Source organism: Benincasa hispida, chromosome 2 (genome assembly GCF_009727055.1).
Source record: "Benincasa hispida cultivar B227 chromosome 2, ASM972705v1, whole genome shotgun sequence".
NCBI lineage: Eukaryota > Viridiplantae > Streptophyta > Magnoliopsida > Cucurbitales > Cucurbitaceae > Benincasa > Benincasa hispida.
Window position 1 is genome coordinate 60,936,553 of NC_052350.1, and position 24,412 is coordinate 60,960,964.

The following is a 24,412-nucleotide window of genomic DNA, read 5'->3' on the forward strand; positions in this document are numbered from 1 at the left end:
CGATTAGGCAAGCTTACAAGTTGACCAAAGGTTAGTTATTAAATACTTAATTTTTGTGTGGGAAAATTTGGTCATTTAGAAGTAAAAAGAAATTAAATTGGTTGTCTAGTAGTGGTAAAGCAAAATTGATGGCTCTAGATCAAGGAATATGTGAAGGAATATGGCTTAAAGCATCTTATCAAAATTGAGAATCACTTCTGAAAAACCAATGAAGGTCCATTATGACAACCAAGTCTATAAGTAGTTACCTAAGAAGCATGGAAATGGATACCGACACTAGACATGCAACACGACACGACATGACACGATGACATGCCAATTTCTAAAAATGTAAGACACAACACGTTGGGGACGCGTTATTTTTTAATTATTTTTTAAATTATATATAGTTATTAAAATAATGTTTTTTATTAATTATTTAAATTACTGTTTTTTATGTACTAAAAATAATTAATACTAGCTTTTTATTAGTTACTAAAAATAACATCTTTTCAAAAGTTAATAAAGGAAAAAAAAGGTCATTTAAAAGAGGGAAAAAAAACCAAGAGCCCATTTAAAGAGAGAAAAAAAAAAAACCAAAAAAACCTATGGCCACGAACGGATGTAATAAGGCCCAAAGCCCAAAGCCCAAAGCAAAAGCCCTAACCCTAAATAATGTTTCCTTTTCCTTCTTGCACTATTCTCTTCTTCCCATACACGCACAGCTGCCCTCCTTCCCCCTCCTCAATTCTGCTCTCCCTTCCCCCATTGTCAAAGTTGCACGCGGGACCACCCCTTTCCAATGCTGCCAGTTGGTTTGAAAGGATTGGTTCTTTTTTTCTATGCTTGTCCGATGGTGTGTCACCACGAGTCCTCACGTGTCCAAAACTAAAAAACAATAAATAAAAAGGGACACTGATTTTTGCGTGTTCGTGCTTCATAGGTAGTTACCAAGTCTTTATTCAAGAATGTTTTCTATATATTAAATACAAGTTGGATTCAATCGACATATATAATCCAGTTTAAGGAGTGTCAAAATAGGAAAGTTCATCCTAGATTTTTTTCCTTCCCAGTAATTTCCTTTCCTTGTATTTGTTTCCTTTCTTCCCCTCCTCATTGTTACCATTGGTATATTTCCATATTTAGCTTTTCCTCTCTCTTCCAATTTAGGTTTGTACAGATATCGATAAGAAAAGTACTAGTCTAGCAAATCTTCAATTACTGTATTGTTCCCTCCACCTCCCTCGACCATCTTTAGCTTTTGCTTAGAGGAGAGACAATATTGTTCCCTTCTCCCTCTCGACGACTTTCATTCACCTCTGCTACCAAGTACTTCAAAAACTTTTCATCTCCAATAGCTCTTTCCACATTCTCTTCAATTCTCTTTGCCAACTTCTGTGGAGCCATTTTCCCAACTTCTCCAGGATTCTCAACTTTGATACAAATTTGTTTGGTATCCCTTCCTAATAGGTACTTGCAAAATCAACCAAAATACTCAAACACACAACAGAGCAACGATATAGAGTTGGATAGCTAACTTCATGGTGTATGCTAAAGAATGATTGTATCTCCTTAAATGAAGAACCCAGCTTCTTAATTTATAGGTAAGGGTAGTTACACAGCTAGTACCGGTTAACAAGGTAGCCGGTCAAATAACAGAAATAACAGAAAATTAAAAAAAGGAAAAAAAAAAAAGGTAAAAACAAACTAAGTGTGCTAAACATAGATACATCATATTCCTTCCTAAAAAAAAACAAACTCGTCCTTGAGTTTGAGAATCAAATATAATGAAAGTACAAAAAAAAAAAAAACTACTTAAAGGATCAGTAGGTGCACCTGGGTATCTCAACTAGGTTGACACCCCCTTAACACCATCATCATATCCAAAATACTAGTCAAGTTGCTAACTGAAAACCATCTATAGCTTGATATGGGTGTAAGTCTGCAACATTGAAAATAGGGTTGATGTGTAGGTCAAAAGGCAAGTCCAATGTATAGGCATTACATCCAAACACTTTGATGACTTTGAAAGGGCCAAGCTTTCTTTTTTTAAGCTTGTTGTAAGTACCAGCTGGAAATCTACTTCTGCGAAGATGAACCATCACCAAGTCACCTTCTTGGAATTGTTGGATACATCTATGTGCATCTGCTGCTTTTTTATATGAAGCTGTAAGACCCTTGCAATAAAAAGAATAGTAGTAGAATATTAGGAGGGTAGTTAGAAGGGGCATATGAGTAATTAGATAGTATGCTTGTTAGGAATTTCAGTTATAAATAGGGAGTGGGGTAGGAGAAAAGGGTGTGAAGAATTTGGTGAGAATTTCCATCGGGGAATTTGGGGAGAGACTAGCCCTCTCAAAAGGCTAGGGTTTATTTTGTTAGTTTGTGAGTTTATAGCATATTTTCAATACATTTTCCTATATTTCTATAATTGAATTGTCCTTTAGTTTTTCCATATCTTTGAGTACTGTTCTCGTTAGGAGGGTTCCTAACAAATTAGTATCAGAGCCGTTCTTGGGAAAATTATTTTTGCTATGGATCGTGGTCTGAGGCTAGAATCAAGGCTATTGGAGATACAAGAGGAAATAAAGGCAATACAACAGAGGATCAAGGAGTCTCTGCAAAGAGATAGAGAAAGAGAAGAGAGAAGGCTGGCAATCACACAAATAGAGACGGGAAACCTTATCCAGAAACTATTAAGACGAGTTCGAAGAGTGGCTGGAAGGCGACGATTGTACCTGAGAACACCTCCGAAAAAGCAAGGAAGAGTCGATCGACAAACCAAGAGGGAAGGAACGAAAGAGATACCACCAAGAAAGACAAAACCAGAACAAAAGCTTAGGTTCAGCCTTGTTGGAGGGGAACGATCTCAAAACAATAAAAGAGGAGGTAAGAATGAGGGAGTTCGAGAGAACAAATTTGATAGCAAGCGAAAGGCGAAGATAAATAGAGGAAGGAGAAACATACCGGCCAAAAGAAAGAAGGGCAAGTGGAAGAAGAAACATCACAAATCAGCAAAGTCAGAGATGAAGTTTCTTAAAAAGTACCGATATAAGCTCCAAGAAAAGAGAGAGCATGGCTCAGAAAGGTATAGCCATGAAGAGAAATTGCAAGATAAGTCGAGAAATCCAAGAGTAGAACAAAATCGGGGTGAGTTTTTCAAGTTTGATGGGGAAATGAAGACCGAGAGTGGTTGGAAGAGGGATGATGGCCTGATTCAAAAGAAGGGGTCGACGCAAGGTAGGGGTCCAATCGGAGGAAAGAAGGATGAAGAATCGAGGGAAACTGCAACATGGATGACCGAAAGAGACGAATCTGAAAAAAATGCTAAACAAGGTTGAAGCAAACTTACGAAGGTGGAACCGGAGGAGAAGGCTCAGGAAGAAGATGGAAAGAAGAAACGAATCTTGATCACGCATACCCATGGCCCGGCAAAAGATGAGAGGGCTGGAGATGAGAACTTGGTGGAATTGGAAGTGTCAATTGAAGGAGACAGCAGTAACACCTAAAGGAGAAAGAACAACACCCTCAAAAGGAATGGGCAGTCGCACGAAAAAACATTGGAGGGATAACTTTCCGGTTATCAAATGGTTGGAAAAACAACTTGGTGGTCAAAGGATGGAAAAGAAGTCTTCAGCAGTTCAGCGGCTGAGGTGGCTAAAAGATAAAAAAAAGGTTGGTTCGGAAGTCGCAAGGTGCGAAAGAAGAGTAATGAGGATCGGAGGCGATGGCATGGAGGGCCGGAGTTGATGAAGAAGCAACAGAGAGAGGCAGAGCTACGTACCAAGATCGAAAGAAGACGACGTGAGCAGATTCAAAGGCCGATCAGTAGCCAAGACGACGATGGATCTAAAAACAAAGAGGACAACATCCAGATCCAACGACGAAAGGGAAGATGGCTGGCGATGCGGGTATTCGGATCGTTCATGGTGGATGGAGTCGTGACAAAGAGGAAGGCAGAGGAAAGGGAACAACCACGTGATAGATGGGGACCACTAAAACAGTTGGGAAGACGAAACGAGCAGAGGCAAAAAGAGGAGAAAAACAAAAAATTTAACCCTAATGCCATCCACATGGCAATCGGTGGGAGGCTAGAGAAATGGAATCAAGTTAATTATGGGATAATGGACCTAAAAATGAATATGAGAGTTGTCCACTTGCGGCCCAAAGAGGAAAGCGAGGTGTTATTAATTGGGCTATACAAACGGGGGTTGAAATTCCATAATGGGCCGATTAAGAGTAAATGGGTAGAAGCCCTAATTTTTGGTTATCAAGGAGTTGCAGAATTAAAACTGAATGGGCTGTATCTGAATATGGGAAAAGATATAAACTCACATGATCATCGGAGGAAGATGGGTGGGTTAGCAAAAACAGAGACCAAGTTTCTTGAAGAGACAGAAGAAGATGTACAGAAGACAGCAACAACGGTGGAAGGTTGGGATGGGGTTAATGTTCAAAGGGAGCCAATGACGTGCCAAAAGCTAGTAGGTTGGAGTGAATCAAGGACAGCAAAAACTAACCCTAAGGACATGGGATATATACCTACGATGGGCTGGTGGATATACACCTATGATGGGCTGAGTTTTGGAGCCCAAATTAATGGACTATGTCAGCTAAGGAAGTTGGGGGTATTTGAGAAATTAGTTGAGGGAAACACGGGGTGAGGCCGGGGAATGGGCAAAGGTAACAGCATACTTTTGGGCTTGATAATGGGCTGGAGTAAGGAAGTTTTCAAACCAGAGATGCCAACGATGGGTGAGAAAAGGGAGATTCAAGAATTTTTGGGCTGCTTGATGAGCCATTTTCGTGTGTGTTTTTTTAGGACACCTTGAGGACAAGGTGTCTCCAAAAGAGGGAGTATTGTAAGACCCTTGCAATAAAAAGAATACTAGTAGAATATTAGGAGGGTAGTTAGAAGGGGCATATGAGTAATTAGATAGTATGTTTGTTAGGAATTTCAGTTATAAATAGGGAGAGTGGAGTAGGAGAAAAGGGTGTGAAGAATTTGGTGAGAATTTCCATTGGGGAATTTGGGGAGAGACTAGCCCTCTCAGAAGGTCAGGGTTTATTTTGTTAGTTTGTGAGTTTATAGCATATTTTCAATACATTTTTCTATATTTCTATAATTGAATTGTCCTTTAGTTTTTCCATATCTTTTAGTACCGTTCTTGTTAGGAGGGTTCCTAACAGAAGCATTTGCTTTTTCAATGTTTGTTTGGACATCTTGATGAAGTCAAACAATCCTTTCAGTCATTTCTTCAACATCATTGTTAAAATCAACAAAAGAAGGAAATTAAACAAGATCAACATTTAAAGCTAGGAGTTTTGTATAAACAATATCAAATGGACAGTTCCCTGTTGATCTATTCTTCATGAAGTTAAATGCAAACTCGGCTTGAGCGAGGACTAAGTCCCACTGCTTAGGGTATTCTCCATATAAACATTGGATCAAATTGCCTAAGGATCTGTTAGTGACCTTGGTTTGGCCATCAGTCTATAGGTGGCTGGTGGTGCTATAATTAAGAGAAGTATGGAATTTTTGCCAGAGAGTCTTCCAAAAACGGCTAAGGAACTTGACGTCCCTGTCTAAAACAATTGTTTTAGGGATACCATGTAAGCAGACTATTTCCTTGAAAAAAAAAGATTAGCTACGTGTATAGCATCATGAGATTTTTTACAGGCGATAAAATGGCTCATTTTGCTAAACCTATCTACCACGACCATTACCGAATCATATCCTCGTTGAGTTTTAGGAAGACCAAGGACAAAGTCCATGGACAAATCTTCTCAAATAGAAGTTGGAATTGGTAGAGGTGTGTGAAGTACCGCATTAGTGGAAGTTCCTTTTGCTGTTTAGCAAATGAAACATCGTTTGACAAAATTCTATACATCTCTTTTCCATTGAGGCCAGAAAAAACGAGCAGAGATCAACTCAAATGTTTTTGAAATACCAAAGTGACCGGCCAAACCTCCAGAGTGAAGGTCTTTTATCAAGGACTCCCGAAGAGAAGTATGTGGTATACATAAGCAATCTCCCTTGAATAAGAAATTATCAAATATATGGAAGTCTGACAGTGGATGTTATTAGAACACTTGTACCAGGGTCCTTCAAAATTTGGATCAATAGGATAAAGTTTTGGGATATGCTGGAAGGGTTAGTAATTCATTTTTTCAACTCAAAGCATCAGCGACTTAATTGTCCTTTTCAGCTTGGTGTTGAATAACAAAATCAAATCGTTGGAGAAATAATAGCCAACGAGCATGCATCCTACTAATTTGTTTTTGAGATTGCAAATACTACAAAGAAAAATGGTCAATGAGCAAAATAAATTTCTTATAAAGTACGTAGTGCTCTCATTGCTTAAGTGCTCTAACAAGTGAATAGGATTCTTGCTCATAGGTGCTCCAATTTTGCTTAGGTGGACTGAGATACTCACTAAAATATTTAATAGGGTGATTGTTTTGAGATAAAACTGCTCCAATACCTACCCCACATGCATCAACAACTACTTGAAAAGGGATAGTAAAGTCAGGTAATCTTAGTACAGGGCTATGACACAGATAATGTTTGTTGTTTTAAAACTTTTCCCTAGTTCTTTTCCCCATATGAAATTATTTTTTCGAAGACAATCAGTTAGAGGAGCCGTTATTGTACTGAAATTTTTAATGAATTTCCTATAAAAGGAAGCTAAACCTAGGAAGGATTGGATTTGTTTGATTGATGTTGGTATAGGCCAATTAGAAATGACTTCTACTTTCTGAGGATCAACCTTAATACCCTCCCAACCAATTATAAAACCTAGAAAAGATATTTCATTGACAAGAAAGACACATTTTGCGATTTATAACTAATTGATTTTTTGCTAGTGTAGGGGATAGGGCAGGACATCTGTCATAAAGGGGACCCTCAGGAAGATCTCTGTTTTAATCTAGGCAAGGAAAATCCAAGCTGCTATCCAATTAAATCCCTTGCCTCCTCAGCCTCTCGACTGAAACAATTAAATGCTCAGAAGCATTTTTCTAAATACTTTGTCAGAAAAAGAACCTCTTTCATCAACAGATGGACAGAAACTAATGATGATGTGTCAAGGGAGAAAGGAACCCTCAACTCAGTTGAGCAGCCATTGGAGAGTTCGGGAAGTTCCTTACCAACATTAATAGACAACAATCCGGACTTGTTAGAGGTTAGTTGCACGAAAATTCAAATTCCTTTTCCTCCCTCAAGCAAGTTTATCCCCCATTTATTACCTAAGCAGTTTAAGCACAATAACTTCATCATCCCAAATTCAAGTAACATCTTTGTAAAGGGCTCACCTTGCTGCCCCCTAATTTAAAAAGAAAGAAGAGTTGGAGTTGGAATAACCTTTCAGTGCAAGTAGTGCAGAATTGGAAGCCCGGAATCTAGCCTCAGTTCAAGAAGATAGTGTCCAAGACTTAGCTTTCGGTCTGGATCTGCAGACCCTATTCTCCTATGAAGATAAGGTAAATTATTTGGAGCATTATTCCACTCGCTCCTTGTCCTTACCCTCACCAGTGATTCCAGACCACTTAACATCCATTGTTAAGGATTGTGGTTTTGTGTTGGCCTGAATTCTCCCCATTCCCGGCGATCTGCAGCCTCCTCCAACCTATTGAATAATGAAGATATTTTCTTGGAATACAAGGGACCTTAAAGACCCAAATAAAAGAATTGCGCTCAAAAGACTCCTCAAGAGCCTGAATCCGGACCTAGTACTAATACAAGAATCAAAAAAGGAGGATTTCGATGCTGCCTTCATTAAATCCATTTGGAGTTCTAAGGAAATTGGTTGGGAGTCAGTGGAATCCTTTGGCAAGTCTGGTGGTCTTTTGACAATGTGGGACAGAAGCAAAATAGAAGTAACAGAATCACTTAAAGGGGGCTACTCCCTGGCAGTTAAATGTCGTACTTTGTGCAAAAAAATCTGTTGGGTCACGGACGTTTATGGACCAAATGATTACAAGGAAAGGAGATTTGTATGGCCCGAACTTCTCGCACTTTTAGCCTATTGTTCAGAAGCTTGGTGCTGAGGAGGGGATTTCAATATAACAAGATGGAGTCATGAACGATCACCAATTGGAAGAAATACTAAAGGAATGAGGCTTTTTAACAAGTTTATTGATACAACCACCTTACTGGAAATTCCCTTATCTAATGGAAAGTTCACATGGTCCAAGGGAGAAAATTCCTCTTCCAGATCTCTATTATAGACAGATTCTTTATCAATAAGGAGTGGGATGAACTTTTCACCAATTCAAGGGTGATTCGCCAGGTACGTCTACTTTCTGACCACTTTCCATTGCTTTTAAGTGCAGGCACAATTAGTTGGGGCCCCTCTCCCTTTAGATTTTGTAACAGCTGGTTATCAAACAAAGATTGTGTCATTTCCATTGAAAATTCTTGGAAAAACAGCAACATAAAAGGGTGGCCAGGTTTTGTTATTAATGCAAACTTAAGATTGGTCAAAGGTGCACTGAAAGTTTGGTCAGCAGACTACCAAAAATCTCAAACCCGAAAGGAAATGGCTTTGTTAAAAGAAATAGCTGAAAAAGAAGCCCTGATTGAATCTTTGGGATGGGAGTTCGAGGTGGCAGGCTGCATTTCCAATTTAAAAGCAGAATTGATGTGCATTTATAGGCTGACAGAAAGGGATCTAATTCAGAAATGCAAGTTGAATTGGATGAAGTTGGGGGATGAAAACTCTAGCTTTTTTCATCGTTTCTTGGCAGCAAGGAAAAGGAAGAATTTAATCAATGAGCTCCTAAATGAACAAGGGGTGCCTACTAGCTCTTCTAAGGAAGTGGAAGGTATTATTCTAAGTTTCTATGACACCCTCTACACAAGATCCCCCAGAATCAAGTACTTGTCGGCCTTCCTAAATTGGCCCCGAGTCACACAACCACAGAATGCTTCACTCGTTGCAAAGTTTACTAAAGCTGAAATAGTAATGGCTCTTAAATCCCTAGGAAAAATAAAGCACCTGGGCCAGATGGTTGACAGTGGAGTTTCTTTTGAGATTTTGGCCATTGGTTAAAGATAATTTCATTAAGTTATTCGAAGATTTTCACAATAGTGGAAGATTGAACGCATGTGTGAGAGAAAATTTCATTTGCCTCATTCAAAAGAAAGAAGATGCAGCATCCATCAAGGACTTCAGGCCAATCAGCCTTACCACTCTAACTTACAAGGTAGTTGCAAAAGTCCTTGCCGAAAGACTAAAGAAAGCGATGCACTCTATCATTGGGCCATCCCAGAATGCCTTTATCGAAGGAAGACAAATACTTGATGCTGTCTTGATAGCTAACGAAGTGGTGGAGGAGTACCGAGCAAAAAAGTTAAAGGGGTGGATCCTTAAACTCGATATGGAAAAAGTTTTTGACCGGGTGGATTGGTCCTTTTTAGAAAAGGTCTTAATTGCAAAAAACTTCGACTCTCGTTGGATATCTTGGATCTTGGGTTGCATTCAAGACCCAAAATTCTCTATCATTATCAATGGAAGACCTCGAGGCCGCATTCTCGCATCTAGAGGCATTGACAAGGCGATCCCTTGTCCCCTTTCCTTTTCTTGTTAGTGAGTGAAGTGTTAGGCTCCATCATTGACAAGCTGTACGATAATGGTCTGTTTGAGGGCTTTGTGGTTGGGAAGGAGAAGATTCACATTCCACTGCTTCAATTTGCTGATGACACCCTATTTTTTGCAACTATGATAACAAAATGTTATTAAAATTGAAAGAAGCAATTAGTCTCTTCGAATGGTGCTTGGGTCAGAAGGTGAATTGGGAAAAATCAGCTCTTAGTGGAGTCAACATAGAAGAAGGGGATTTGTTACATATGGCTGATCTTCTCAACGGTAAAGCCGAATCACTACCTCTCATGTACCTTGGATTGCCACTAGGAGGATATCCTAAACAATCCTCCTTTTGGCCGTCAATGCTAGAAAAGGTACATCGAAAATTGGATAAATGGAAAAGGTTTAATCTCTCAAGAGGAGGAAGGGAAACTCTTTGCAACTCAGTTCTCTCCAATCTCCCAACATACTATATGTCAATTTTTACAATGTCGGAATCTGTGGTAAAAGCTTTAGAAAGACTAATCTACAATTTCTTTTGGGAAGGCCATAAAGGAAGCAAAGTCAATCAACTGGTAAAGTGGAGTATTGCATCTCAGTCTCCAATTAATGGAGGTCTCAGAGTGGGAGGGCTTAAATTTAAAAATTCAGCCATGCTTGCTAAGTGGGGCTGGCATTACATGAAGGAGAAAAACTCTCTTTGGCGGAAAGTAATCACCAGCATCCATGGCAAAGGTCCTTTTGATTGGAACTCATCCGAAAAATATGGGAATAGTCTGAGAAGCCCGTGGATTAACATCTCAAAATGCTGGTCCAAAGTGGAGTTTTTGGCCTCTTTTATTCTTGGTGACAGCTCCCGAATCAGTTTCTGGACAGATCCTTGGATAGACTCATCCCCACTGTCCACACTCTATCCAAGATTGTTTAGGATTACCTTATTGCCAAGGGGCTCAATAGTTTCTCATTGGGACCATTCCCTAAATTCATGGTCCATCATTTTTCGCCGTTTGCTAAAAGATGAGGAGATCACACACTTTCAAGCCTTGATAGTGTGTGATCCCCACTGTCCTTGGATAGACTCATCCCCACTGTCCACACTCTATCCAAGTTTGTTTAGGATTACCTTATTGCCAAGGGGCTCAATAGCTTTCATTAGGACCATTCCCTAAACTCATGGTCCATCATTTTTCGCCGTTTGCTAAAATGAGGAGATCACACACTTTCAAGCCTTGATAGTGTCCCCACTGTCCTTGGATAGACTCATCCCCACTGTCCACACTCTATCCAAGTTTGTTTAGGATTACCTTATTGCCAAGGGGCTCAATAGCTTCTCATTAGGACCATTCCCTAAACTCATGGTCCATCATTTTTCGCCGTTTGCTAAAAGATGAGGAGATCACACACTTTCAAGCCTTGATGCTTGTCATCTCAGAAAAATCAGTTTCAGCAAGCTCGGACAGACGTTCATGGTCTTTGGAAGCTTCAGGTACCTTCACAATTAAATCCCTCACAGCACACCTCTCCCCTTCGTACCCAATGGACAAAAATCTTTTCAAGGCCCAATGGAAGACTAAGAGCCCTAGGAGAGTCAATATTCAGATCTGGATTATGCTCTTCGGTCTCCTAAACTGCTCCTCGGTCTTGCAAAGAAAATTACACAAGGCTAGCTTATCACCATCCTTTTGCCCTTTATGCAAGAAGGCAGGAGAAGATTTACAACACCTTTTCTTCAGCTGTCCTTATTCAAAAAATTGCTGGTGGTCCTTTTTCCACTTATTCAATTTCGTTGGGGTGTTTGGAGATAGTTTTAGAGGCAATATACTTCATCTTCTCTCGGGTCCCTCCCTCACAAAGAGGCCACGATTGCTTTGGATCAATATGGTCAAGGTCATTCTAGCAGACCTTTGGTTCGAAAGGAATCAGAGAATTTTCCATGATATTGAAACTTGTTGGAGGACTCGTTTTGACTCAGCTCAAAGAAATGCTTCAGCTTGGTGCTCTTTAAACAGTGAATTTGAAGACTTCTCTATACAAGACTTAAATTTGAATTGGCAGACCTTCATTTTCCCTGCTTTTTAGGATTGTTGTCTAGTTTTAATTCCGGTTTATTGCATTATCATTTTCCTATTTTTACTTGGAAGTTGTACTGTTGTATGGACATGATGAGGGCGCTAAGGGGGTGTCAACCTAGTTGAGATGCCTGGGTGCACTTCTTGATCCTTTCTCTCAGTTGTTCCTTGTAGTTCTCTTTCGGTTTTGCTTCATGCTCCTTGTATGACTCTCTCGTACTTTGAGCATTAGTCTATTTTTTATTTTATTATAATAAAGAGGCTCGTTTTCGTTTTAAAAAAAAAAAAAGGAAAAACTATACATAAGTGTCATATGTTCCTCTTTGGATTTACTAAAAACAAGTATATCATCAAAATAAAGAACAACAAATTTATTAAGATAGGGAAGAAAGACCTGGTTCATAAGGTGCATAAATGTGCTTGGGGCATTGGAAAGGCCAAATGGCATGACAAGTCATTCAAATAACCTCTCATTTGTCTTGAAAGCTGTCTTCCACTCATCACCTGGTTTAATACGGACTTAATGATATCCAAGGTCTAACTTAGAAAAGATGGTGGCACTGTCAAGTTGATCGTGTAAATCTTGAATCCGAGGAATTGGGAACCTATACTTGATAGTTATTTTGTTAATGGCTCTACTATCAATGCACATTCACCAACTCCCATCCTTTTTTGGGGTGAGGAGAGCAAGCACAGCAGATGGGCTGATGCTAGGTTGGATAAACCCCTTATTTAGTAGGTCTTGTACGTGTTCATGTAAGATTTTATATTCAGCTGGGCTTATCTTATTATAAGGAAGGTGTGGAAAGGAAGCTCTCATAATGAAATCTAGAATATCACATAGGGGAGGCAATGTAGTTGGCAGTTGAAGATATTTGGGAATTCTGAGAATAGTTTTTGTACTTGCTCAGGGAGTTCTTTTGTGTTAATATTGTTTTCGCATCCAGTTGCTATTAATCCCCACATTATCTCCTCTTTCTGTTTTAGGAATTGCTTCCCATTGAGGATGCAAAATAGTAGTCCTTTAGGATTCAGTTGATGTAATTGATGTCAAGAGTGGAAGGAGTACAATTTCCCTCCCATGCCAAGAGAACTCATATTTCACAACCTTTGTGGATGGCTTGTATGTCATATTGCCATGGCCTACCGAGAAGAATGTGGACATCCATGTCCAAAACATCGCACACAATTTGATCCTTATAACTATTGCCAATTGAGAATTGGACTGTATAGGTATGAGATACCTAAACCTCGCCTCCCTTCTTGATCCAACTGACCTTATATGGGTTTTGATGTGATTCCATTTTTAGGTTCAGTGCTTAAGCTTCTTAGATACCACATTTTCAGAATTTCCACTGTCTATGATGACATTGCATATTTTTCTCTTCACCGTACATCTAGTCTTGAATAAGAGGAATGTCGTTGGTTGTGTGTTTCTGATTTTGTTGAGTAGAATGCATTGAATAACACAACTTACTCTATCCCCTTCATCCGGCTCCAAAATATTTGTTTCCTCATCTTCTTCAATTTCGGACATCTGTTCATGACAGTCTTCGTCATCTAAAATGGCATTATTCTACGTTCGGGACAATTGTTAGATAGGTGACCAATCTTCCTACATCTAAAACACTTTCCAAGCGTGGGTCTACCAAATTGATTAGGCTGTTTTTTGGCTGCTTCATTAGCTGTCCATTCCTTATTGGCTACTGTCGCGTCCTCTTTTGGCCTTGGTATGTGTTCTTGCATATAATTGAACTGAGTTTTAGCCACTGGTGTACCTCCTTTTCTAGCATTACTTGTTGAAGATTCCCATTGATTTCTTCTATTGGTCGTTCTTGATTCAAAGTTATTCAATTCCTCAATTGTTTCAGCTAAAGAGATCACGTCTGTGAGAAAGCTTAAATGTTGAATCTTTACCTTTTCCTTGATGTCCGAGCATAGATCACCCACAAATCTAGCTATCAAATGTTGTTCACTTTCCAGTAGGTTTGTTCTAACCCCTAATTGGTGGAAGATTTCTGTGTATTCAGCCATGGTTCTTGAACCTTGCCACAAATTTTGATATTGATTGTATAGAGTTTGTTCATAATTGGCTGGCAAGAAACGATCTTTCATAAGGTGCTTCAATCTTTCCCAACTGGAGATGGGGTTCTTTCCATTTCAGAATTGATTAACTTCTAATTGCTCCCACCATGCCAAAGCACTCCCCCCCACCCCCGAAATTTCAGTGCTACAAGTTGTACCTTCTTGTGTTCGGGAGTGTTAGCATATTTAAAGAATCCTTCCACGTTCTTGATCCATTCAAAGAACTCTTCAATATCTCTTTTACCATTAAAATTGGGGATGTCCAATTTTGCCCTATATTCATTTGTCTCATTGTACTGCCGCACCCCCATTCGCCAACGTCCAAGCTGATCTTCATTCTCCCTCTCTTCCTCACTCGAGAAATCACTATCTTGTTGCTGTCTCCTTTGATAAACTTGCATTCTTGGGCGATCTTGATTGATAGCAAGTAAAACTTGGTAGTTTCTTGGTTGATTATACTGTCGGGCGTTGATATTTTGTCTTTCTTGTGGTGGATTGTTGAGTCTTGGAAGGTCTTTTTGAATTTGCGACAGCTGCCTTAAGGTTTGGACTTCGCCAGCGATCTATTCCATCTTCAAGGTTATTCTCTCCAACAATCGGTGGATACCACCAATGGATTCCTCGACGGACAGCATGCGTCTCGTTGAAGACCTAGGTGATAGAGCGGTGGATGTACCCACCTTGTTTGTGGGCTCAGGATTATTGCCATTGGTAGGCTAAACATAGATACATCACTTTAACATAAAAGGTTCACAATATGATTTTCAAGGGGAAAAAAAAGATACATAATATGAAAGATAAATAATCAAACACAACAAGAACGAGATGAACAAGAAAATAACAATTCCCCGCTACTAGGAGAGAGCTGGCACCTCCCTTGCACACAACCAATTCTTGCACAAAAAGTTGCTCAACGCTCTGACCCCTATCCAATTAACTAACTGTCAGCAGGTACCCTTTGGCATCCATCCCCTTGTTCTCAACCTCCATCCCATTCACCAACTGTCAGCACCCTCAAATTCCCTTAGTACACCTCCTACAATATGTTTCCACAACTTGGGACCTTACATATCAATTGCAATCTCATCGAAGGAGGTATGGGAAGAGACCTAATCGAACTTGAAGGAAAGAGACAGCTGGAAGAACCAATTGGAAGTAATATAACATCTAAATTTAATAAAGTACTACCGACCTGGCGAAGCTTCTCAAAAGATTGCACATTGTTTTCCCTCCGTTGCATCTGTTTATAATATCAAGAATGAGGATGATAATAATAATAATATAAAGTGCATAGTGGAAACTTCAAATACAAACATCCTTCAGTAAATGAAAATGAGAGTAAGCAAGCAAAGATCTCACGTACCCTTCTTGTGTGAAGTCTATGGGCTTTCTCCCTTGGCCTAAAGACATTGTACGGATTTGTATCATTGACAGGTGGAGGCGGCTACATAAGAAATGGGAGCAATTAACTCAAAAATATCATTTAGACTGGAATGCATCACACAAAAATTACAATTGAAGAAGACTAAAACACAAAAGCCTGTGCGATGACAAAATCATGTTCTATACTCCAAAGAATCCTGAGATGAAAAATCATAAAAGGCGAAACCTTTCCTGAAAAATGTTCTTAAGATCTAGGACTACAGGATCAATAATGAACCAGATAACCAACTGTGATTCTTTTTTCTTTTGAATGAGAAAAAAGATAAACCGAAATTAACACAAGGACCTAGAGTTACATTCCGCTGAATTTTCGTTCTATGGCGTAGCTCTTTACATTGAAACATGGTACTACCATTATTGTTCCCCAGTGCATCAGCCTCTTTAGTATTCGAGTTTTGGTATCATGGCACCCGTGCCTGCACTGAACCTATCTTTTGGACTTCCAATCACGCTTTAATTAGGCTTCGACTAAGACTGTTGAAAATATTTCTAGCCTGCAAAACCTTAAAAATCTCCTACTAGGAGACTAATAAACAATCTTCTACTCCTGCTAGCTCTTTATCTACATGGTATCATTCAAGTCTATTAGAACGAGGAATTTCCACTTGCCATCCTTCTTTTAACCAATTGCCACTCTTAGGAAAACATACAACAATCTCATCCCAAGTGCTACTTAATCTAATCTACCACTTCATAGAATAAGCCTAAAAATATCAAAATTTTGCACGATCAAGACCATGAATGAGGGTATTAATTTCGGTCCTTAGAAACAACATAGTTTCTCTCAAAGTATTCATTATACCTTCATTTTTTTTGAGAAAAATGATTCTTTTTTGGAAGTTCGGGAACTTTTTTGCCATTTCTCTGTTTTATTTGCATTCCTTTTGATGTTGTGTGATTTTATCTTCAAAGGCTCTCTTTAAGATTTATTTCAACATATCTAGTGTGAATTTATAGACTTGGATAGCTCATCTCGATGAGGAATTGGATAGAATTTGAAAGGAAAAGCTTCTTTGTCAAATAAAGTTCCTAAAGTTTCTCTGCATCTCTTTATTCTCACTTTCTTCAGGAGGGGATGTTCATACTTGGTCACTTGGGTTCCTTCTCAGCTAAGTATCTCTCAGATCATTTGGCATCCTCTCCTTTGATTCCCAATGATCTGTTTAAAGCTTTGTGGAAGTTGAAAAGCCCCAAGAAAATTGATACTTTTTACCACATATAGCTTAATGGGAGTCTTAACTCTTCAGAAGTACTACAAAGGAAGAACCCGACTAGGTGCCTTAGACCCTCAGTTTGCTTTCTCTGTTTTAAAAATGAGGGATCTCTCAACCATATCTTTTTTAGTGTTCTTATACTCTGCATTGTTGGAGGCTCGTTTTTTTTAAATAGAAACAAGCCTTTTTATTAAGATAATGAAATGAGACTAATGCTCAAAGTACAAATATAGATATATACAAAAGTATATAGAGCTAAGGATTAGTAGGTACACCCGAGCATCTCAACTAGGTAGACACCCCCTTAGCACCCTCATCATATTCTGCTCATATTTGATCTCTTCAACAATAGTTCCACTTTTGCAAAGACTTTGAAGGAAAACATCCTTATGGAGCCAAGTTTGTATGGGTGGCACACAAATGGAAAAGTAAGTTGCAGCATTTGTAGTCCTTGGATTAGCATATCAAGGACTTGGTTAAAAGTTGAATCATTGGCTGTTTACAAAATCGGCAACGGAAGAAGAATTGTGTTTTGGCTTGACCCTTGGGTGGACAGTATACCATTAAAAGACATCATTTCAAGACTATAAAGAATCTCCTTCAATCCAAATGGTGCAGTTTCAGATTATTAGGACTCCTCACTCTCCTCTCGGACCATCAACTTTCGAAGGTTACTAAAGGAGGAAGAGATTGCTGATTTTCAAATCCTCCTTGGTCTTGTTATAGCCAAAACAATCTCGGTGAATCCTGAAAAACGAGTTTGGGATCTAGAAGCTAATGGAACTTTCTCGGTGAAATCTCTTGTTACACAACTATCTACGGCTTCCCCCATAGGGAAACATTTGGAAACTTCTTTGCGGAAAACTAAAAGTCCTCAGCGGGTTAATATCACGATTTGGATAATGCTTAAGAGGCTTTTAAATTGTGCATCAGTTATGCAAACGAAACTTCCTTCTCACAGCCTATCCCCACATGTTTGTCCTCTATGTATGGCAAATTCAGAAGACCTACAGCATTTATTCTTTAACTCTGGATATGCTGAAAATTGCTGGTATTGTTTGTTCGATTGCTTCAGCCTTAGTTGGGCTTTCGGTAATGTGTTCAAGGATAATGTTTTGCAACTGCTGATCAGCCCTAATAAACTTAAATCAAATCTAAGGCTGATTTGGTCTAATGTAGTTAAAGTCGTGTTAGCAGAAATCTGGTTTGAAAGAAATATTTCATGACAAAGCTTCCCCTCGGATGGTCCCATTTGAGACAGCTCGGCTCAATGCATCCTCATGGTGTTCTTTTTCCAAGCCTTTTGAAGATTTTTCCATCCAGATATCAGCCTAAATTGGAAAGCCTTCATTTTCCCTCCCTTCTTTAGTCTCTGTTAATGTTGGTTGTACTTAGTTTGGTTTTGATCTTGTAATAGCTTCAAGGTTTTGTACTGTTCTGGCTTATGTTTTTGTATTTTGGTTCCAATTTGTTCTCGGAACCTTGTCTTTGGTGACGTATGTTTTTGGTCTTTGCTAGTTTTTTTCGTTTATTGGACATGATGAGAGTGCTAAGGGGGTATCAACTTAGTTAAGATGTCTGAATGCACTCATTGATCCACCTCTTCTTTGTATTATTATATACTCTGTACTGTCCCATTTCATTATCTTAGAGAAGAGACCCGTTTCCTTTTCCAAAAGAAAAAAAAAACGGAATCAGGGCCTTGCTTTCAGAACTATGGTTTGAAAGAATTCAACATATCTTCCAAAATTCTTCCCAATGTCGAGTCGTTCAGATTGATTCAATCCATTTATAGGCTACCTTCGTGTTGCTTCCTCCCCAAATTTTTTTGTTGGGTTTCCTTTTAAGCACATTCTTAATTTTGTATTTTTGTCTGACATTTTGTTCTATGCTCCTATATTGTTTCCTTGTTCTGTTTCTTTTTGTTCTTTTTGTATCTTTGAGCATTAGTTTCTTTTCATTTTCGGAAGATTGAGATTCTTCTCCTATACACGATGGAGCTTTCGAAAGTCTATTCCAACTTCAATGGGCATTTCAATGTTAACTCTCTTAGTTCAATTTCATGTATTAGTTCATTCTTAAGTATTTAAGTTCTTCATTTGTCAGGCGTAGAAAAATAATAACAATAATTAAATTAAAAATTTTAAAATAAAATAAAATAAAACGATGAGCATGAAGTACTAGATAAAGAGGTCATATGCAATATGCTTGCATTCAGCCTAAGCTTAAATTTTTGGATTTGGTGGTAGCAAAATCTTTAGATAAAGTAGCTTTCACCTCGTCAAATGATAGTGAGAACCAAAATCTAGATAAATATCTATATCTACAACAGATATATGGATAGAGATTGCAACAATTTGCTTTTCCATGAAGAGGAGGTACAAGATTCAGCCGTCTTAATCCCTCCATCCCACATTGAACTACCTCAAGAGCTCAATTCTTTCTTAAATATTTGTGATATTACCCTGACATAATCAGCAAATGAAGATTATCTCATGGAATATTAGGGGACTTGGAGATAAATCTAAAAGATTAGTTATAAAAAAGCTTCTGAGGAAAATAAATCCGGATGTTGTTCTACTTCAAGAATCAAAAAATGACAGCTTTGATCTCCCTTTCATAAAAAGCATTTGGAGTTCTAAAGAGGTGGGCTGGGCTTTTGTAGAAGCACAAGGCAGATCGGGGCTATTCTCTCTCTTTGGGATGAAAGCAAAATTGTAGTTTTGGAGGTCTTCAAGGCAGATTTCTCATTAACATTAAAGTGCAGTACCATTTGTAAGAAATTATGCTGGATTTCCAATGCATACGGACCAAACAGCCCTAGTGAAATAAGAAATTTGTGGATTGAATTAACCTCATTAGCAGAAAGATGTGATAGTGCTTGGTGTATCGGTGGGGACTTTAACTGTATTCAAAGAAGACAAGAAAGATTTCCAATAGGAAGAGCAACTAGAGAAATTAGAAAATTTAATAATTTCATTAGAAATATGAATCTACTTGAAATCCCCATGTCAGATGGAAGATTCTCTTGGTCACAAGAAGGAGAAACAATATTGAGATCACTGATTGACAGATTCTTCATCACATGTAGTTGGGATGATTTGTTCGAAAACTCAAGAGTCTCAAGACAAACTAGATCAATTTTTGATCACTTCCCTCTCTTGTTTGAAGCTGGAGCTGTTGAATGGGGCCCCCTTTTAGATTTAGCAATAGTTGGCTACTTGATAAGGAGTGTTGTAGAATTATTGAACATTCTCTAAGTCTGGAAATTTAGCAAGGGTGGGCTGGTTTTAATTTCTCAATCAGACTAAGAAAGTTGAAACAAGTCCTCAAAAGATGGTAGGCTGAAAAAACCAAGCAGCTGAAAGCTAGTGAAGAGACACTACTAGAAGAAATTCGAAGAAGAGATTTAATTATGGAGTCTCAAGAGGAACCCTCTCTTGAGGAAGATTTAAGAATCTCTCTAAAAGCAGAATTAGTTTCCATCTACCAAACAGAGGAAAGAAACCTTATTCAAAAAAATATATATATATATGTGTTTTACAATTGGGTGATGAAAATACAGCCTTCTTCCACCGTTTTCTTGCTGCCAAGAAAAGGGAAAAACCTAATAACGGAAATCAATGACCAAGGGGAAGCTACAAAGAATTTCAGAGAAGTGGAATCCCTAATTATTGATTTTTACAGCAATCATACTCAAAGAGTAAGGAGATATATACCTCAGAACTGAGCGGCCAATCCCTTAATCAGAATTTGGGCTACGAATTAACAGAAATTAAAATAGCAGTAAGATTGGGAAGAAAACAAAACCTAGGACCGGATGGCTTCACAATTGAATTCATACTAAAATTTTGTGAGCTTCTAAAGGACAATATAAAGAGTTATTTTTGATGATTTCTACCGAAAGATGGATGCTAATTCTTGCATCAAAGAAAAATTTATTTGCTTAATTCAGAACAAATCAGAGGCAGTTTAGTGAAAGATTTCAGACCCCATATCACATTCTATTATATAATAGCTAAAGTACTTGCAAAAGGCTCAAGAAAGTAATGCCTAGCCTATAAGTCAAAACTCAAAGTGCTTTCATTGAAGGGAGACAAATCTTGATCCGGTCTTAATGCTATTGAGGTCGTAGAACACTACAGAATTAAGAAGAAGAAGGGTTGGATTTTAAAGCTTGATCTTGAAAAGGCTTTTGATAGAGTGGATTTGGGATTTTCTTGAAAAAACCCTTAAGGAAAGGAACTTCCACCCCAAATGGATAGCTTGGATTTTTGGGCTGCATCACTAACCCAATGTTCTCCATCTTCATTAATGGAAGACCAAGGGGAAGGATCAAAGCTACAAGGGAATTAGGCAAGGGACCCCCTATCCCCCTTCCTCTTCCCTTTGGTAAGTGGACTTGCTTAGTGTTTTGGTTGACAGAAATTTTCATGAAAATGGTTGTTTGAAGGCTTTGTGGTTGAAAAAAAACAAGGTACATTCTCTCTATTCTCCAGTTTGCTGATGACACTTTACCCTTTTGCAAGTATGATGATGACATGCTAGACAATCTCAAAAAATCTATTACTTTGAGTGGTGTTCGGGGCAGAAAGTTAATTGGGAAAAATCTGCCATCTGTGGGATAAATATTGAAGATTCTAATTTAAGGGCAGTGGCTTCAAGACTGTGTTGCCAATTAACACACCTACCTTTCATATATTTTAGGCCTTCCTATTTGGGGCACCCAAAGAAATTATTGTTTTTGGCAACGATCATTGATAAAGTTCACAAAAAACTTGACAAGTGGAGAAGATCAACTTATCAAGAGGGGGAAGAGCTACCTTATCCAACTCAGTCCTTGCCAACCTCCTACTTACTATATGTCCTTCTTGATGCCTAAAAAAGTGATTTCAGCCATTGAAAAAATTATCAGAAACTCTTTTTGGGAAGGTTTTAAAGGGGGAAAAGATAAATCATCTAGCAAATGGGAGCTTAGTTTCTAAGAATGAAGCTGATGGGGGACTCTGAATTGGAGGTTTAAAAAGCTAAAAATATGGCCTTATTAGCCAAATGGGTTGGAGATTCCTAAAAGAGGCAACCTTCCCTTTGGAGCCAAGTTATTTTGAAGTATACATGGTAGCAGTCTTTTGGTTGGCATACTTCCGGCAAGTTCATTGTAGTCGTCGAAGCCCTTGGGATAAGTATTTCAAGATCTTGGTTGTATTATTGAGAAGTTGGCAGTCTTTAAAGTAGGGAATGGAACCAGAATTGCATTTTTTGGCATGACCCTTGGCTGGACCTCTCTCAGTTAAAAGACAGATTTCCTTCCCTTTTCAGACTAACATTGCTTCCAAATGGTTCATTATCACAGTATTGGGACTATCACACCTCTTCTTGGACTCTAAACTTCAGAAGAGAACCTAAAAGATGATGAGATTTTTAGAGTTCCAAGCCTTACTAGCATTATTGGCTGAGCAAAGATTATCCAATTAAGGAAGACATTTGTATTTGGTCCCTTGAAAAAAACAGGGCTCTTTCTCAGTAAAATCCCTGTTTAACCAGTCTTTCCGAGACCACCCCATTATCAACCAGCCTTCACAAGAGTCTATGGAAGTCTAACAGCCCTCGAAGGGTTAATATAAACTATTTGGATATGCTGTTTGGAACCCTAAATTGTTCATCGGTGCTGCAAACAAAGCTGCCTTGCTTTTCTATTTTCCCCCAATTGGTGTGTCCTTTGTAAATCAGCCGAAGAAGAACCTCCAACATTTATTTTTTTGACTGTTGTTTTGCCTTCAACTGCTGGAAGAAATTCCTTAAGTGCTTCAACACTTCTTGGGTCTTTGATTTTTCCTTTAGATGCAATGTTCATCAGCTACTTTCAGGTCCTATTCTGAAGAAATACTCCAATTTACTATGGATTAATGGAGTAAAAGCAATGCTGGTTGAAATCTGGTTTGAAAGAAATCAAAGAATATTCAATGGGATTGAAACTCCTTGTATAATCGCTTTGAGGCAGCAAAGCTCAATGCCTCGATTTGGTGCTCCATTTCTAATTGCTTTGAAGCCTACTCCTTGTAAGACATAATTTTAAATTGGTAATCTTTTTGTCAACTGGAAGATTAATCGAAGCATCAGAAGTAGAGACAGCAGCTTCGCTTTCTTTAGTACTCTTTATTTGTCTTAGCTTCTTGATGTAATTTAGATTTCTATAGCCTAGTTCTATATATTGTTCGGTTGCAACATTCAGATTGTATTGCTTCATTAGACTACTCTTCTCAATTTGTTGGATATGATGAGGGTGCTATGGGGGTGTCAACCTAATTGAGATGCCCTGGTGCACCTACTGATCCTTTTAGTTTCCTGATTGATTTCCTTGTATTTGCCTTTATTATCAAAGTACTCATCTCTTGTACTAATTATATTGATTAATAAAGGTTGTTTCCTTTAAAAAAAAAAAAAAAAAAAAAAAGAACAAAACAACGATCTCGCGATCCTGAATAAAAAAAATGAATTTAGTTTTTGTTATTGATGGTTGTAACTTGTACCTAGTTTGGTTTTGTTCTTGTAATAGCTTCTGCTTCTGCTTTTGTTTTTATTTCTGGTTCCAAGTTATTTTTGGAACCTTGTACTTGGTAATATTTGTTTTTGGTCTTGGCTAGTTCTTTCGTATATTGGACATGATGAGAGTGTTAAGGGGATGTCAACCTAGTTGAGATGTCCAGGTGCACTCACTGATCCATTGGCTTTAGCTTTCTTGTCTCTTCATTGTATTACTATGGTGTACCGAGAATCAATGTAAGGGAGTAAACAGTTAGTTACTTGTTAGTTAACTATTATTCAGTCTACTTGTAATCAATTTTCCTATAAATAAAACACCTCCCTTCCTCATTTGAGAAAGAATTGATATTGATTCAAAAATTAGAGTTTTGGTTTACACCAAAAGTGATATCAGAGCAACAGCATCCTCGGACGAATGGTGAGAGGAAGACACGTGCATCCGAGAGGAGGAGATGATGCTCCGACGCTAGTTCAAGAGGTGGAAGACACCCCACCCTCTGTCCAAAATCCACCACACGATGATTGTTGTTCGTTGGAGGTTTGCATATGGACATCAAAGAGAAGGTGAAACTTCAGTAATTTAATGTGTTGGCTGATGTGATTGCGTTTTCCGAGACTGTGGAGGAACTTAATGAAATGTGATCTAAGAAATTTTCAAGAAAGAACTCTTAGGAGACATCTTTAAGCAAGAAAGTAAATTCCTCATCCAAAATCACTAATCAACCATCTTCCATGTCCTCACCTAAAGAAAAAGAGAAAGATAGCTCGGAGGGAATGACAAAGAAGTCCACAGAAACAACAACCAAGAAAATCCAAAACCCATATAATCAGCCCTCTTTGGGTAAGTGCTTCCGATGTGGCCAAGCTAGTCACTTATCCAATAAGTACCCACAAAGAAAGACGGTAGCTTACATGGAAGAAGGAGATGAAGAAGCCCTAACTGAACACCGTGAAGAAAAAGAAGAAACCAAGCTCATTGAACCAGATGATGGAGATACGGTATCTTGTTTTCTCCAAAGGATGCTAATCACTCCCAAAGGAGACTTAAACCCTCAAAGACATTGCCTCTTCAAAACACGATGCACAATTAACGACAGTGGAAGTAGGAAAATTTTATCTCCAAGAAGTTAGTGGCAGCCTTGAATCTTAAGGTGAAAGCTCATCCAAACCTCTATAAGATTGGTTGGGTGAAAAAAAGAGGCAAAGCACAAGTAAGTGAAGTATGTACCATCTCTCTTTCAATTGGCAATAGTTATAAAGACAAAATAGTGTGTGACGTCCTCGAAATGGATGTTTGTCACATACTCTTGAGAAGACCATGGCAATATGATACTCGAGCCTTGCACAAGGGGAGAGAAAATACTTACGAATTCCTTTGGATGGGCAAGAAAGTAGTTCTACTTCCATTGAGTAAGAAGAATAATGAGGGAGTTAAACAGAAAAAAGAGGACAACAGCTACCTTTTTACCACAATCGGTGGCAGAAGCTTGAT

The 24,412-nt window shown here is 38.5% G+C and overlaps 1 protein-coding gene across 2 annotated transcripts in view; it reads right to left on the bottom strand.

Annotated features, from left to right (window-relative positions):
• Positions 1-24,412, bottom strand: part of LOC120070744 — a 57,784-nt gene that overhangs the window by 10,567 nt on the left and 22,805 nt on the right. For both annotated transcript variants that reach the window (XM_039022617.1, XM_039022616.1), the window contains exons 7-8: positions 15,084-15,164; positions 14,913-14,960 (exon numbers count right to left, since the gene is read on the bottom strand). In XM_039022617.1, coding sequence (XP_038878545.1) covers positions 14,913-14,960; positions 15,084-15,164 — 129 coding nt within the window. The remainder of the gene's footprint in view (positions 1-14,912; positions 14,961-15,083; positions 15,165-24,412) is intronic.